Genomic DNA, 15,050 nt, shown 5'->3' with positions numbered 1-15,050 from the left:
ACACGTGACACCTGCTGAGTCTCTTGGCACTAGAAATCAAGAGCAAAAAGCAGGAAAGAAACAGTACTTGTTGTTAGGGCTTGGAGGCAGCCCCTGGGCTGAAACAGGAATGAGGTGTTGGGGAGGAGACTGAGGTGGAGCCAGGTGAAGGGGAGCAAGAGTCTGGAGTGCAGGGGTGAGATGGGCCTGAAATTTTAAATCGGTGATCAGTAAGGAGTTGAGGAAGGGAGCTGTGTGGATATCTGGAAGGAGAGCACTTTAGGCAGAGCGAACAGTCAGCACAAAGACCCTGAGGTGGCCAAGTGCTTGATGTGAGAGTGAGGAGACCCATGAAGCTAGCTAGAGTGGACGGAGGGATGAAGATTGAGTGGGCTGGAGGCCGATCGAGTAGGCTTTGTGGTCCACAACTCTTTCGAGAGACATGGTAGCCATGGAAGGATTTAGAGTAAGGAAGGAGTGCGACTGACTTTGGTCTTAATAGGTTCCCTGTGGTTGCTGTGGAGGACAGGGCAGGAGCCCTGGGGGAAACCAGGAGGTGCCAGTGGGGACGATGATAAGAAGTTGGATTCTGGCGATATTTTGAGGGGAGAGCTGATAGGATGTGCTGGTGAATTGGGTGTGAAGCGAGGACAGAGTCATAAATGCCTCCCGGGTTTGGGACTGCCGATCCCCAAGGAGAGGACTGCTGGAGATGAGGCAGGGAACAGAAATTTCCTAGGGGAAGACCAGGGTGTGATACTAAGTGATTGAACCCTCCAAATAATCCTATGAGGTATAATACTTTTATGTGTTCTCATTTTACAATTTGGGGAAACTGAGATTCAGAGGGAGCAAGAGATGTGTGTGGTCAGCAGCTGTGCAGGAGTTTGACTCCTGCTTGTATTTACCTTGCTGTACTGTAGGGCTCTGGACATAGGAGGAGACATCACACTGAAACCAGGCCCTGCTATTGATCATTGGGTGAGATGGTTCAGCTCCATCTGTAAAGTGGCACAGCAGTAGTCATGTCACAGAGTTGTGAAAAGTGACACACTTACTCAGCTTAGTGTAGCCAGGGCATATGTCCATTACTCCTCTGAGGAGGAGGTGACAAAGTGGGGGCTTTTTCTTCCCTATCTCCTGTCCCCTGAGCTGTGGCCTGAGATCACAAAGGCCCATTCCAGACCATAGATTCCAACATTCTGATTCTAGGACATGTGGCAGGTGTGGTGCTAACTGGTGTGGCCAGACCGCTGGCCCAGGCCATGGATGTCCTTGGCTTTGACTCTTCTGTTTTGTGGCAACCTCTTCTGTTCCTCATAGGACCAAGGGAAATCACAGCAACTGCTGGAGGGACACGAGTTTGGGGCTATGGTTGTCCTGAGCCTGTCCCCACAGATCCCAGAGGCTACCTCTGTGTACAGAATGCTGTGGCTCCAATGTAAGCTTTGTCTGGCCCTTGGCCAGTGGGCACATGGCCAGATTTCTTGCCCCCACTGCTGGGTGCCAGGAAGCAGCCTACTCGGCTTTGGTTGCAGCTGGAGGTCGGATGATGGCCATGCAGTGTTCAAGCAAAACCCTCACTGGCAGGCCCCAGGCTTGGTGCTGGGCAGCCTGGATGCTGCTTGGATCCACTTGAAGCTCTCCAGGCTAGACTGAGCCTGTGAACACAGCCTAGGATGCGTGAGTGACCTGCAGGGGGGCTTCAAGCTGCTCCGTCCAGATATGAGTCCAACTGTGACAACAGCTTCTGCATAGGCCGTGGGACTACAAGCTTCTCTGAGGTGCCTCTGAGCTGTGCCTTCCATGAGAAAGAAACAAAACCAGTGAAAAAAACAAAACCAGAAAGCCCAAAAGGGCTTACTACTCACGCTGTGCCTGACAACTCTTGTCAGGAATGGGGCCTGATTGGGGCAGCTTGAGAGCCAGTTGTCAGCTCACTGTCCTGGAGTCTGGGGGTTTGGCTCTCAGTCGCAGCAGCCACTGACCCTGGTCACTGTACTGTCCTTGGCCCCACAGCCACTGCAGCCCTGGAACCCCATGTTCCTTCTCATAGAGCAGGTAAGCCACTCCCTGCCAGCCTTTGTCCCTTGTGGCCATAGACTAGTTGTCCCATTGACTCTATAATTTTTGCCCAGGCCCTCAGGAGTGTGGCCTAGGTGGGACCACCATGAGGCTGTGTTGGAAATTTTTATTCCAAATATGACTGACCAGAAGCTAAGAGTTCGGAGCAGGGTGTGGAAACTAGGCAAGACTTTTTCTGACTTCTCCCTCCCACCTCTCCTGCTCTCTCTTGCCCCTGCCCATCCCCTACCCCTCCCGACCAGATTGGTACAGCCCTTTGAGACACAGTTTACTTGCTGCCTAAGGGCATCAGAGGCCAGTGCAGTCCAGAGGTTTCTTTTGGCCGAGAGAAAACGGCCTGCTTGCCATAAACACCTCCACCCTAGGCCTAGGCACCTAGGACATAAATACCTCTCACGGGGCTATTTAGTGTTAAAGACTAACCTCCTCTCTAGACCAGACAAAAGGTTACTCCCGGGACAGCCTCAAGCTCTAGGTAAGGAGATAGGCAATGCCTTTCACATATGATAATTGGTTGTGCAGCAGCTTTCAGTGAAAGCTGCTTGTCATCCCTTAGCACTAGCGTCAGGCCTGGAGGTGGATAATCCATACCCGTTGCTGCCAGAGCTTCCAGCTTTTCAGAAACAGGAAGCTTGTGTGTGGGAAGACAAGAGGGTGAGAGCACTAACTCTGGAGGGAGCCTGAACTCAACTTTCACTTTGGCCTCCAGATAGCAGGCCCCATTCCTCCTCTCAGAAATGGGAACCGCATACTTCCTACCTCAAAAGGTTATCAAGAATTAAATGTGTTGAGGCAGTGCTTGCACAATGCAGGAGCCTCAGGGGGGCCATGGTTGTTTGGGCCTCAGGGGTGACACTTCCAACACTTGCCACAGCTGAGGTGGGAGTGTCCTTGGCCTCTTGGAGGAATAGCCCTGGCCCATGTGGCTGGACTGCAGTGGGCAAGGCAGAGCAGGGCAACTGAGGTCACGAGGGCCTGTGGGTCATGGCAAATGTTGTGGGAGCCACTGGAGGGTTTCAACAATAGCAATGACTTACGGTGTGCGTCCTGGACTGCACGGTGGGAGGTGTGGGTGATTGGAGCTGTACTGTATTTTGAAGAGGCCCTTATTGGTTGAGTGGGGCTTGGGGTGGGTATGGGAGTATAAGGAGTCAAGAAGGACTCCAAGGTTCTGAAAACTGGGGCAACTATTTCTGTTTGCTGAGATGGGATGGAGGGAGGAGCGGGGCAGGATATAGCCCTGCTTTAAGCCCAATAAACACCCAGGAGCTGGCACTTGGTAGAAAAGTGCAGTGTCAGCAGTACAGATGGTAGGTCAGCCAGGCAGTGAGGGGGTCAGAGGAGCCCGACCACTACCCCAAGAGCCCTTCTACATTTGGAGGTCACGAAGAGGGAAGGCAGCAGTGATGAGAGAACTAAGAAGGAACAATCATTAATTTGTCAACGTGGTGGTCATTGGTGACTTGAGAGCTGCTGCTTCACTAGACACAAGATTAGAAACAGGTTCTGGATAGGGAGAGGATGTGGATGCAAAGGGGAACAGAAAAATGGCTTGGTGGCCATAAGGGAATAATGAAGCGTTAAGGGAGGGTTCTCAAAAGGAGGGAGAGCAAAACACATTCCCCAGGTATCAACCTGGAAACATGTCTGGGAGGGCTGAGGAAGTGCTGAAGACCCACCTTGTTCCACCTGAGCACAGAGTGGCACACAAGCTCCAGATGCTTCCCAAGGCCCTGCTCCCATGGGGCCCGGGGATGGAAGGGAAATTATTTAAAATTCTTTTTCCATCTCGTCTAAAGGTGACAACTCCATCAACCTTTGAACACTAGCTTATCTTTTTTAACTGTGTGTAATGGCTAAGTGTTTTTCTTGAACATGTCTAGTGATAATACTGACTTGTTAAAATTGCTCACTTGGAAAACTTTTCCCATGTAGGCATGTCAGGGTCTTGATCTTTGGATGACTTGAAACGAGACAGATAGGCAAGCAAGACTTAAATCTACTGGCTTGGATCTAGATATTTATCCTTACCCAAGTCCAAAGAGAAAAGACTGATCAAAAAGGCCAACAGGTGAAGGGTCTAGGGCTTTTCTCATCCTATTCCCAATGATTTCAGACACATGCCCACTGGAAAAAGCCTTAACCTATAGGCCAGCACAAGGCAACTAGGGAGATTTTTGACAGCAGCCTATGATAGTATTTGGCTGTTTACCAAGTTTTAAAACCCCAATCCTGTAAACAAAGAAGCTTCAATATCACTAAGTGGGAATAAAAATGGCTCTCCTCTTTGAGCTTTTGCCTAGGCAGATCTTTCTGAAGTGCACGGAGCCTGACTCAGAACATCCACCAAGCTACACCCGCTGGGAGCAACACTGAGGCCCACATGAAGGGGTTTAGGAGGGCTCCAAGCCACAGTGACAGGCCCTTCTGACATGGCAGCTCTCACTGCAAACCGCACAGGCCCGGGTTGTGACTTCTCCTGGAGACACGGCTCAGGGCCAGTGACACTCCCTTTTTTCCTTGCAGGTAGTACCATGACCAACACCATGTTTCCATGTCATGATCATTTCAGATTTTCCCTCACATGACACTTGAGGTTTCATTTGGATGGTCAGGGGCTTGCTCCAAGTAGACATGCAGCGACTGTGTAACAGAGGCCGAGAATGATGTTTTGTTTATAAACATTTGGAATTTTATTTAAAAAAAAAAAAAAACATCACAACCATGAACATTGTTACAGTTAGAGGCCCTCTTGGTTCTCCACAACGATACTGAGCATGCTCACAAGGGGTTCCCATTATTTAGTCTTAGTTAAACAACCATCTTTAAAAGAAGGAAAAGAAAAACTCAGCACACTACCATTTAACTTGTTTTAATGTTTCTTCACAAATGGTGAAAAATACTAAAGTACAGACAAGGAATAATCATAATGTTGTGGCCAACATTATAAATATGGAATTATAAATTTAAAACATTTTCTGGTTTAAAAAATAAATCTGGTAGTCAATGCAGCTCTGCGGGGTCTCTGCGGGGTCTCTGCATCTAGTAGGGCCGGTCTCTGCGTTCCTGACGGTGCTCGCCTCTGCAAGGCAAAAAGGAAAAAGGAAAAAAAGAGTGAGGAGTTAAAATGGGGAAAGGAAAGGAAGCCCTTCCACAGACCTGAGTTCTGGGCTGAGCTTCCCATCTCCTTAACAGAGCCGGATGAAAGATGGAATGGGGCTGCGCCTTGTTGCGCCCAGTAGCCCATGGCCAGTTTTCACTATCACATACTTATCCATTTTTCCAGGTCCTCCACGCCCGCCTCTTCGTCCTCCCATCTGTTCCATTAAAGGTCCAGGGGGACCCCCAGGGCCACCTCGTCTTCCTCCACCAAAGCCACCTCGGTCCATGCCCCGGCCACCACGGAAGCCACCTCTGTCTCCACCACGGCCACCTCTGAACATTCCGCCAGGACCACCTCGGTCCATGAGGCCACCTCTTCCTCCCCGCATGCCACCAGGGCCACCTCTTCCTCGGTCACCGCCTAAGGTAAAGGATGGGAGAGGACAAATCAGTGGCAAGACAGAGAGAATGTGCAGATGCAAAGGCTCCGTGGACATGCCTCACAGGAATGTGCTGCCTTTTCCCAGAACACAAGCAAAGCAGACTCTACTTAATCTCAACAGCTGGGCCACCATTAAGGAAGTGATGACGGAATTTAAAGAGCCCCAAACGCCAGGGCTGCACTTACGGAAATCACCGACCTGGTTCTTAGCTGTGGCAGCTGTAGTTTACCAAGCCCACCAAGTTAACAAGAGGTTTAGTACTGTGAAGCTGAGGGGATGCTCACAAAACCTGTACCTACCCGGGGGTGGAAAGGGTGGCGGGAGGAAGCCTTCGGGCTTTGGGGCCTTACACTGGTTGCATTCTGTTCTCCAGGCGAAGTTCTGGTTTCCACACCCCCTGCATAAAATTATATAACAGAAATCAACAACCGAACTAAGGAAGTTGAACAAGCACAGGTGACATGTGAGCATGCACACACTGCACTCCACCACCACAAACACTGGCTCCCAGGTCAAACAACATTAAGAGAATCTGTCTCCAGAAAATGGCTTTAGAGCCACAGCTTGAGACAGCAAATGCAACCCATCGGACCAGCGTCTAATCCAGCAAAATGTCAGTATGACCACATGTAAACATGGACCTTAGAGTTAAGTGGACCTTCTTTAGAAGGTTCTAAAGCAGCTGGTAAATGATTGATTAGGCCACCTACCCACAACAGAGTAATAAGGGCCATTATGCTCCTCTACATAAAGAGGACCCAGCACGCCTCCTCTCCAAAATGGAATGGGAGTGACTTCACTAGTAGGCTATCGATTTGCCAAGGGAAGTACATACGGATTAGGGCACTGCCAGTCTCCAGCTCGGTGCTGGACGTTTCCTCCTCCGGAGGGGTTCCCTCGGGAACCTCGGGGCCCTCGTGGAGGGAAGCCTCCTCTGTCTCCTCCACGGCCTCCCATGCGACCCATGGGTCCCCCAGGACCTCCTGGGCCCCCTGGACCTGCAATAAGAGCAAATCACCTCTTTATAGTACCAGATTTTCTATAGGGAAATACGTCATCACTAAGGGGATTCAAGGAAACTGTAGGTGTCACTCTCCCATCATCTGCCCCACACTTCTCCACAGGCCCAGGGACCGAGCTGTGTGCTTTCCACGTACAGATGGCTTTTGAACAACATGGATTTGAACTGTGTGGTTGGGACTCTATATATGTGGAGAGCCACCTTAAGTTATATGCAGATTTTTAACTGTAAGGGCAGCTGGCGTCCCTAACTCCCAGGCTGTTCCAGGGTCAAGTATTTCAGTTAGTTCCTACCACAGTTGTATAAGGGCAGATGTATTTGTACAAATGAAGGAGACCAAAGCAGAATGGCAGCAGCCCCAGGGTTGACACCAGGCAGAGTTTTCCACAGGGATTAAAGCCTCCCTGACCAATCAAGCCATGTTCTTTGCTTCCTTTTACTCCCACAAACTTTTACTGTCAGCATTCGAGTACTGACTCTACATCCCTTTTTAGTATTTCTATGGGCTTGTCTTCACTAGAATCGAGTCTCTCAAAGACGTGTACTAAAAAACTTTCAAAACAGCAGAGTAGCTCAGAGCAAGTGTCCAGCAAATACCTCCACGGAGCGGCGGCGGCATCCCCCTGCCCTCGCGGGGTGGCATACCCCCCCGCATGCTGTTCATTGGAGGCTTCTTCCGAGCAAGAGAAACTTTAAGTTTGCTCCCTTGAAAATCTTTCCCTGGAACGAGATACAAAACATCAATTACTTCCAAACCTCCACCTCTTCTCTCCCTGAGGGACTAGGCAACGCTAGACCACACCCTTTTCACCAATCTCACCACCCCCTCTGCACCAGTGTGCCCCACCCACAGCCTTCTCTAAGAGCTTTACTGGCAAGGGCAGAACAAGCCTTAAAAAGATACTTTCTAGGCCTTTGAGCCACTCTTGCTCAAGCCCGCTTCCACGTCTGGAAGTGTACTTTCTCTTCTAATAAAGCTATTCTTTTCTTAAAAAGATACTTTCCAGGATCAATGTTAAAGACACACAGGAGTGCTCCAATGTATTCTGGGCGTTTGTGGGGTTTTTTTTTTGCACTTTCTGGTATCTGTGCTTAGAGCAGCTTTTACAACTTTAAGCAGTGAGAGTTTGTAAAAACAATGTCTGAAAACAAGGGATCTCCTAATCCAGGGTCAGTGGGTCCTCACATGGCTGAAGGAAGCCAAGCATACAGCTTCCCCACAGCCATCCAGTGCTCCTCCAGGCACTGACTGACATCTTGTTCCTATGGCTCTCAAGTAGATCCTTCCTGCCATGCCCTATAGTTATGCGCAGGAGAAAATATATCTATACCTGTCCCTGGAACCACAGAATGTTCTAACAGTGAGTTAAATACATTAGCAAGGTCCTCTTTACCTCAAGTTGATACATGCAAAATGTGCCCCAGAGTAGGTATGCTAGTGAGCACACCCTTGGGTCAACCCCAGGGCTCCTACCATCAAACCATTCCACGGCAGCCTTGGCAGTTGGCGGGTCTTCATAGGAAACTGTAGCATCGCCTTTGGGCTTTCCTGTTTCCTTGTCCAAGTAGATATGGATCATGGGTTGTCCGGTTCTCTTGTTCATCTAAGCATAAAATAATATAGTTATGCTGTGATAAAAAAATACTAGCTTTGAGGGAGGGAGGTAGATGGGATAAAAGGGGTCCAATATGTGGTGATAAAAAGACATTTAACTATGGGTGAACACATGAACACAATGTAATATACATGCCTTACTGTTGAATTGTACACCTGAAACTTACTGGATTTCGTTAACCAATGTCACCATAAAAAACAAAAAAACAAAACAAAAGCTAGTTTTTTGGGGAAAAGTTCATGCGAAATTCAGAGAAGTCCCTTAAAACTGTCCAAAGTGATAATTTTTCAGACACATGTCTGGTAAGATGTTAATTTATCTTAGTGGAATTATGGGTGTATTACTTCCTAAACTGCTACAACGAATATGTTACTTAAGACGACTTTTTCCCTCTTAGATGTGTTTTATGCTAAGAACCAAAAAGGCCCAAAATTCCAAAGCATGTAAGTGAACAGTATGGGCCCCATGCCTTCCTAGCCATCTTCTCCTGATTCCCTGGTAACTGTTTTCCACATTTTCTCTGCCCACACTACAGGCAACTTAGGCTTTGATGCCATTAAGACATGATTCACGTAAAGTAAAAATTACCCTTAGATCATTATGTATAGTATACAGGGCTGTGAGTGTGCTAAAAAAAATTCTTGATTAAGTCCAACACAGACAGTTTTTCCTCCAGAGCTAAAACAGATCACTAGTTTTTCAGGTGAACACCAGATGCAGCTGGCTTGAATTTGGGAGCCACAATGCTTAAGAATATGGCTTCATGTGTGCGTTTTGCATTAAATGTACATACAGATTAGATCAAAGTCTAATCTATACATGTTTACATATCTAGTGATAATTGAGAGCATGCGATTACAGGGCTTTAAAAAAAGGGCAACTATCATATATATGTACCGATCTGTTTTTATATAATGGACATATAAAGACTGAAAATATGGCAAAGTGGTATGAATGATGGGATAAATGAGAAAAAGACCACTCACTGTTATAAAAACATTAATTCTCATATTGTCTTACAGATTCAGTAAATACCCAATTGGGATTTTTAAGGAACCTCATAAACTCATTCTAAAATGTATACAAAAGAGCAAGTAAGCAACAAAACATTTCTGAAGAGCAAAACATAAGAATTTGCCTTACTAGATATCAAAACATAGCATAAAGATACAGCAATTAACTGTGATATTAACACAGGATCATACAAATTAGCCGAGAACCAGCATTCACATAATAGAAAAGAATTATGTGCAAATCTACTAATGATAAATAACCCAATGAAAAAGGAGTACAAAACACACAAATAGGCATTTAATAGAAGACAATAGACAATTACAACATAATTAGCAATCAGGAAAAAGCAAATTTAAAAATCACATTTCCATTTTCTTCTATCAGATTATCAACTTAAAAAAATCAATTCTCAGTACTTGTGAAGATGTGGTGAATGTGGTATTAAGAATCCTGGCAGGAATCTAAGTCATCAGCCATGCCATTATCTTGTGAAGTTAAACACCGTAAAAACCAGCAATTTTATGCCTGGGTAGAGGTGATCCTCTTTATTCGTGGACTCAATATTTACAAATTTGTCTACTTGCTAAAATTTATTTTTAAGTCCAAAATCAGTATTAGTGGTACTTTTATGGTTATTTGCAGACACACACAAGGCAGGGGAAAATTTAAGTTGCCTGATGCACATGTTCACCCAGCTGAGATCACACAAAATGACATCCTGCCCCCTCATTCTCTCGAGATGCTCAGAGGATGGAAAGAGACTGTGGCGGGCAGGCAGTGCAAGAAGCTCCAGCTCTCAGGATAGTTGTTGGGTGAATGTGAATGCCACCCAGGCAGTCAACACTTCTGAACCTCCTTTTCTCTTTTGTAAAATAATTTACCTAGGTAAGTTTTTAGAAATTTTTAACTAGAATCTATGTGAGATATGTGTATACAGGTGTGCACACACTTCCCTCTAGGAGCGGTGGTTCAGCATTCACTAATTCAGTGTTTGTATTAACTTTATAGAACCACCATGAATAACAAGAACTATATATACACTAGAAAAACCAGTGCAGTTCACCAGGAGACCATGTACAAGAACACGTTCACTGTAGCATGGCTTATTACTAAAAACCTAGAAACAACCCAACTGTCTATAAGAGAATGTATGAATAACTTGTAATGTATTTATAAATGAAATACAGAATTCCCAAATTTTGAGCTTCTGACGTAGGGACCCCTCCTTTCCCATTTCAAAATGTTTCCCTTAGTCTTTCCCACCTAACCAAAAACCCCACCACCATTCCAGTAGCTCAGACCAAAACTTTCTAGTCACACCAGTTTGCCAGGCAAGCTCCTGTCCAAGGACCTCTGCCTTGCTATTCCATTATTCTGAAATATATTCCCTGCTCTGAGCTGTATAGCTCCATCCTTCATTTTATCCCTGCCTTTCTTGCTGTATTTATTTTCCTCCAAAACACTTATCATCAACTGACATACTATATTCCTTTTTAACTATATAATCCCTGCTATACATAAACCCCAGAATTCTTATGTTTGTTCCTGTATATTCACAGAATAGTAACTGCTTTATAGTAGTGTTTAATAAACACCCTTTAAAATTATGTAAAACAAAATATTATTGAGGGTACAATAACATTCTGGATGGGAATGATGGGAGTAGGGAGAAAGAATACAAGAAAGGGTAGAAATACACCAGATACTTCAAAGGTACTCATAAAGCTCCAATTCTTATGTTGGAAGTGGATATATTAATGGTCATTATTTGAAAAACTGCAAGTTATAGCCTGTATTTTATAAAAAACAGGTCAGTGTTAGTATTCTTACAATTAACTGATAATTGTAAAAATGGCTGAGTTATCAAGTACACTTCAATTATGTTTAGCTCATCTTTTCTATTAAAAAAAATTTTTTTTTTTTTAAAGAGCAAACCTCAATATATCCCCCCCAAAAAGTCAGGCAACTTCGGAAAATTCTTTCAATATCCATTCAGTCTCTTTAAAATGCTCTGTGATTCAATGATCTGCTAGACTGCATGGTTATGCTTTTACTTACCTTAACAACACCACATTGCTTAAAGAAGTCTGCCAGATCATCAAGAGTTACATTGTCATTTAATCCTTGTACATAAATTGCACTGTTGTCAGAGTCTTCATCTGGATCAACAGGTGGGCCTTCCAGAGAAAAGACAGGAGAGAGTTATTATCATATATCTTATAGGGGCTTATTAACCAACTGGTTCCTACTGCCCAATGGTATTCATCACAAAGTTAAGAGAACTATCAACTATACTAACAAGAACGCCATGGAACTTCTGGTTTACTTTGTTTAAAGCTATTATGAGTAGATGCTCTTGAAAAAGAAATCCCCAAACTGCTCTCGACAGCAAGAGTATCACATTGATCTATCAGGCTAGCAAGTACTTCTGTGCTATTTGTTTATAATGCACAATGTAAAACACAAGGATTCATAATTACCTAGATCAAGATCTGGTCCTTCATCCATGGGTCCTGCCAACAAGGAAAGAGCATATAAAATATTATTAGTGCACGTCTTGCAAGCTACAAATCTTACAAACACACATAACTATCTACTACACCACCATTTGATGGGGCTTGATTAAATTCAAAATGACCTGCACTGCTAAAATGGAGCAGTGTCCCTTTAACATTTGTGAAAGGTTTGCTAGGGTTTGCTTTTTATTTGCTGGTTTGCTTTTAAACCATTAACCAAATACACTCTCAATGCTTATGTGCCAAATTAGTGTTAAATTTAAGTCAAAATTTTTCCTCCAAATAAACCAAATTTAAAAAATGTACTCTCCCCCATATTACAGAAGCAGTTGCTCAATACTTCAAGTTACCCTTTGTTTTGTAACCATAGGTTAACCTTATTACCCCTAAGACAATGCCGGCAGTACCCATTAGTCTCTTTTGTATAGATGATTTTTAAACCACTTATGAAACTAATAAAAAATTATACTTTTCTAAAAACTGACTGTATTTTTTTAAACACTATCCATGGTAATACTCAAAAACTTACCACCAGGCTTATTGAAGCCACCTCGCTCTCCAGCGCTGCTGGGGGGATAAACGAAGAAATGAAGGCCTTTCCCTTTAAAAGCCAGTACCGCTCTGAGCCTTGGGGGGGCTCGTGGGGAAGAAGGGCACTGGCTAAACACATCTCCAAACAATGCATCTCTCTCATCTTGTCACTATGCCTTTCTTCAGGGCAGCTTGCTCAAATTTCCTTTATATACAACCTTGCTTGTCTGATCGTACACACCAGTGTGGTTGGTTCCTTTCATTTCAGGGGCTGGTATTAATAGTGCAATACTTGGCAAATGAGGGGAAAAAATAGGTCCCAAACACCCACCCCATCAGCTGAAAAAACAGAGAGAGCTTGGTGTAGAGGAAAAGCAAGCTGGGGCAACTGCTGTGATGAATTTTTCCATGTTCATAAAGGTGCACCCTCAACTCTCCCAGGGGAGAGCCAAGTGAGGCCCTGGGCTTCCTAACAAGTCACAATATAATAAAGCAGGAGACAACCACATTAAATGCCTACATAACACACACCAGAGGACGCATATAGCCAATCTTCAGCATAAAGCCATACATTTCAGGGCACTAATGAATTTAACAATTGCTGTGAAAAAAGAATTTACAACCAATACCAAGGCTCAATGGACTGGGGGTGCAACTTTATAGACATATTAGTTGAGAATAATGACAATGGCAGTATAAAATTACTGCCTTACATATTGTAAAGGGAGAGGGAATATGAATTGGGCCTTTTTATTTTTTTCTTCTTTAGAATTAAATAAAGGTAGCTCCTCAGTGAGAAGCCCTGAGCTTTTTCTAACCAGTATTGCACCTTTAATACCTGAATATACAATTTCAAGCTGTTGCATGCAGCTTTGTTTCCTTTTTAAAAGTACACACCATAAAATGTTCTCTCTCTTTAAACACAAAAGTTTATACTTTAATGTTACACAATTCTAAGAGTATTATATACCTCCTCTGGTTCATTACCAAATAACAAGTATGCAGTTACCAAAGTTACAGAAGGATTCCATTTATACAATGAATACATTTTGTTAAAAATATTCTATGTATATTTTTCCTCTCCATATGGACACCGTGTCTAGTCCCACTTTTCATTATGCTGCCGGCTGAGTACTGAGTACGGGTACTTTTTAAGTATTGAAGTGTATACAAGGCTCTCACTTTGTAACCTGTAGCATATAAATGCGACAAAGCATGTTAAAAAGTTTCCACGTTTAACAGCCAATGAAAATATCAAAATACTGAGGCAATGAAAAAGGGCATGTTAACAACATTGAGTGCCTTACCTGCAGAAGACACTGAAAATCATCACCACACCACAATAAAAACAGAGGGGGAAAGCCCCTGTCCTATCCCCAAAGGATCCAACTGACTGCTTCACAGTCAGTTGAAAAACCTATGGGGAAAGCCATGATTTTTTCCTATTGCTCCAGGAGAGACTTCTCATCCAGAAAGAGGGGACACCTCTACTAGCAGCGTCTAGCAACATTAGAAATATTACTTCTGGAGTATTAAAATGAATATATTTGAAAATGGTTTTTTGTAATTGAAAAATAGTAAGACTTCTTCTAGGTGACTGGAGACGTGATGATAGTAATTTCAAGTGTCTATGTCTATTTTAAAACATCCATAAAGAAGTGAAACCTTTATAACGGAATGACATTCTCCAAATCAGAAGATTGATTTTACTTTATACCAAATTACTCATAAATTTTTGCGTGTTTTAAAATGACTGTTTTTTCCAATAAAGATTTCACCTAAGACTTTTAAGTTATGCAGAATATGCAGAACATATTTTTAATCAGTATCTTTTAAAAATAAACAGATGTGCCAATACAGAAGTTAAAGATCAATTTTATAATTTCATTTCGAAGCCCATTTCTACAAAAAAGAAATCTTACTCAATTTTTTCCCTTGAACCAACAGTAGCACCCAATCCAATTTATACTTAATCCAACATTCTGCATAACTTTACTAGTTTATATCGGGACAGAACACACACAGAACTAAGCCTTCTGGATTATGTTAACCACCAACATTATATCTCACCTTCATCAAAGTACAGATACTAAAAAGGAAAGGCGGGATGGGAGAAGGGAGGGGAAAGGGCAGGCACAGGTAGCAGGGTTATGTTACTGATCTAAACAAAGTTTTCTAAACCAGATTGTGCCATCAATCAAAATGGTCAAACTGATTTAGACTTCTCGAAATCTCCAATAAGGAGAAATCCTATAATTATATACATTACTCTGCAAAAAGCTATTGCATTTTTCTGTGTACCAGGTGCACCTCAGGCCATAGTTCAAGGGTTATGGGACTAAGATCTTCAGCATTATGTTCAACAGTTCCGAGTACAAATAGAAGTTGGGAACAAACATTGTGGAAAACAGCTGATTCCTTTTCTGCAGTATATACACCAGGTATTTCAAGACAACCATTCAGAGGCAATTAGTTAAAAAACCTAGGATTGTTAGAAGGGTTGTGTGTGTTCCATCCCAAATCTACTTAATCCACAGAGGCTTTTGACCTCTGGAAACCATGAAGGGAACTGAAAGCTCTGGTGTCAAAACCATTCTTTGTTCTCCCCAACCCAACCAAGTAGATTGGCAGGGAAAAAAAAGCAAACTGCCACTTAATATATGCCATAAAGATGACATTTCCATGTTTTAGAAGATGGCTTGGGTTCAACAGATTGTCCATGGAAATGTAGAAATAAATTTCT

The 15,050-nt window shown here is 43.6% G+C and overlaps 1 protein-coding gene across 2 annotated transcripts in view; it reads right to left on the bottom strand.

Annotated features, from left to right (window-relative positions):
* Positions 1 to 4,920: 4,920 nt before the first annotated feature.
* The window catches only part of EWSR1 (EWS RNA binding protein 1), a 26,144-nt gene continuing 16,014 nt past the window's right edge, over positions 4,921 to 15,050 (bottom strand). Inside the window, exons 9-17 of one of the 2 annotated variants that reach the window (XM_039861889.1) lie at positions 12,306 to 12,343; positions 11,741 to 11,773; positions 11,319 to 11,437; positions 8,105 to 8,234; positions 7,228 to 7,350; positions 6,445 to 6,607; positions 5,909 to 6,006; positions 5,335 to 5,587; positions 4,921 to 5,146 (exon numbers count right to left, since the gene is read on the bottom strand). In XM_039861889.1, coding sequence (XP_039717823.1) covers positions 5,107 to 5,146; positions 5,335 to 5,587; positions 5,909 to 6,006; positions 6,445 to 6,607; positions 7,228 to 7,350; positions 8,105 to 8,234; positions 11,319 to 11,437; positions 11,741 to 11,773; positions 12,306 to 12,343 — 997 coding nt within the window. In that variant the 3' untranslated portion in view covers positions 4,921 to 5,106. The remainder of the gene's footprint in view (positions 5,147 to 5,334; positions 5,588 to 5,908; positions 6,007 to 6,444; positions 6,608 to 7,227; positions 7,351 to 8,104; positions 8,235 to 11,318; positions 11,438 to 11,740; positions 11,774 to 12,305; positions 12,344 to 15,050) is intronic. The other variant, XM_039861890.1, reaches the window with a different exon arrangement.

The sequence above is a fragment of the Pteropus medius genome, unplaced genomic scaffold (genome assembly GCF_902729225.1).
Source record: "Pteropus medius unplaced genomic scaffold, Ma_sr-lr_union100, whole genome shotgun sequence".
Classification (NCBI taxonomy): Eukaryota; Metazoa; Chordata; class Mammalia; order Chiroptera; family Pteropodidae; genus Pteropus; species Pteropus medius.
This window is presented reverse-complemented; position numbering and strand designations above follow the sequence as displayed.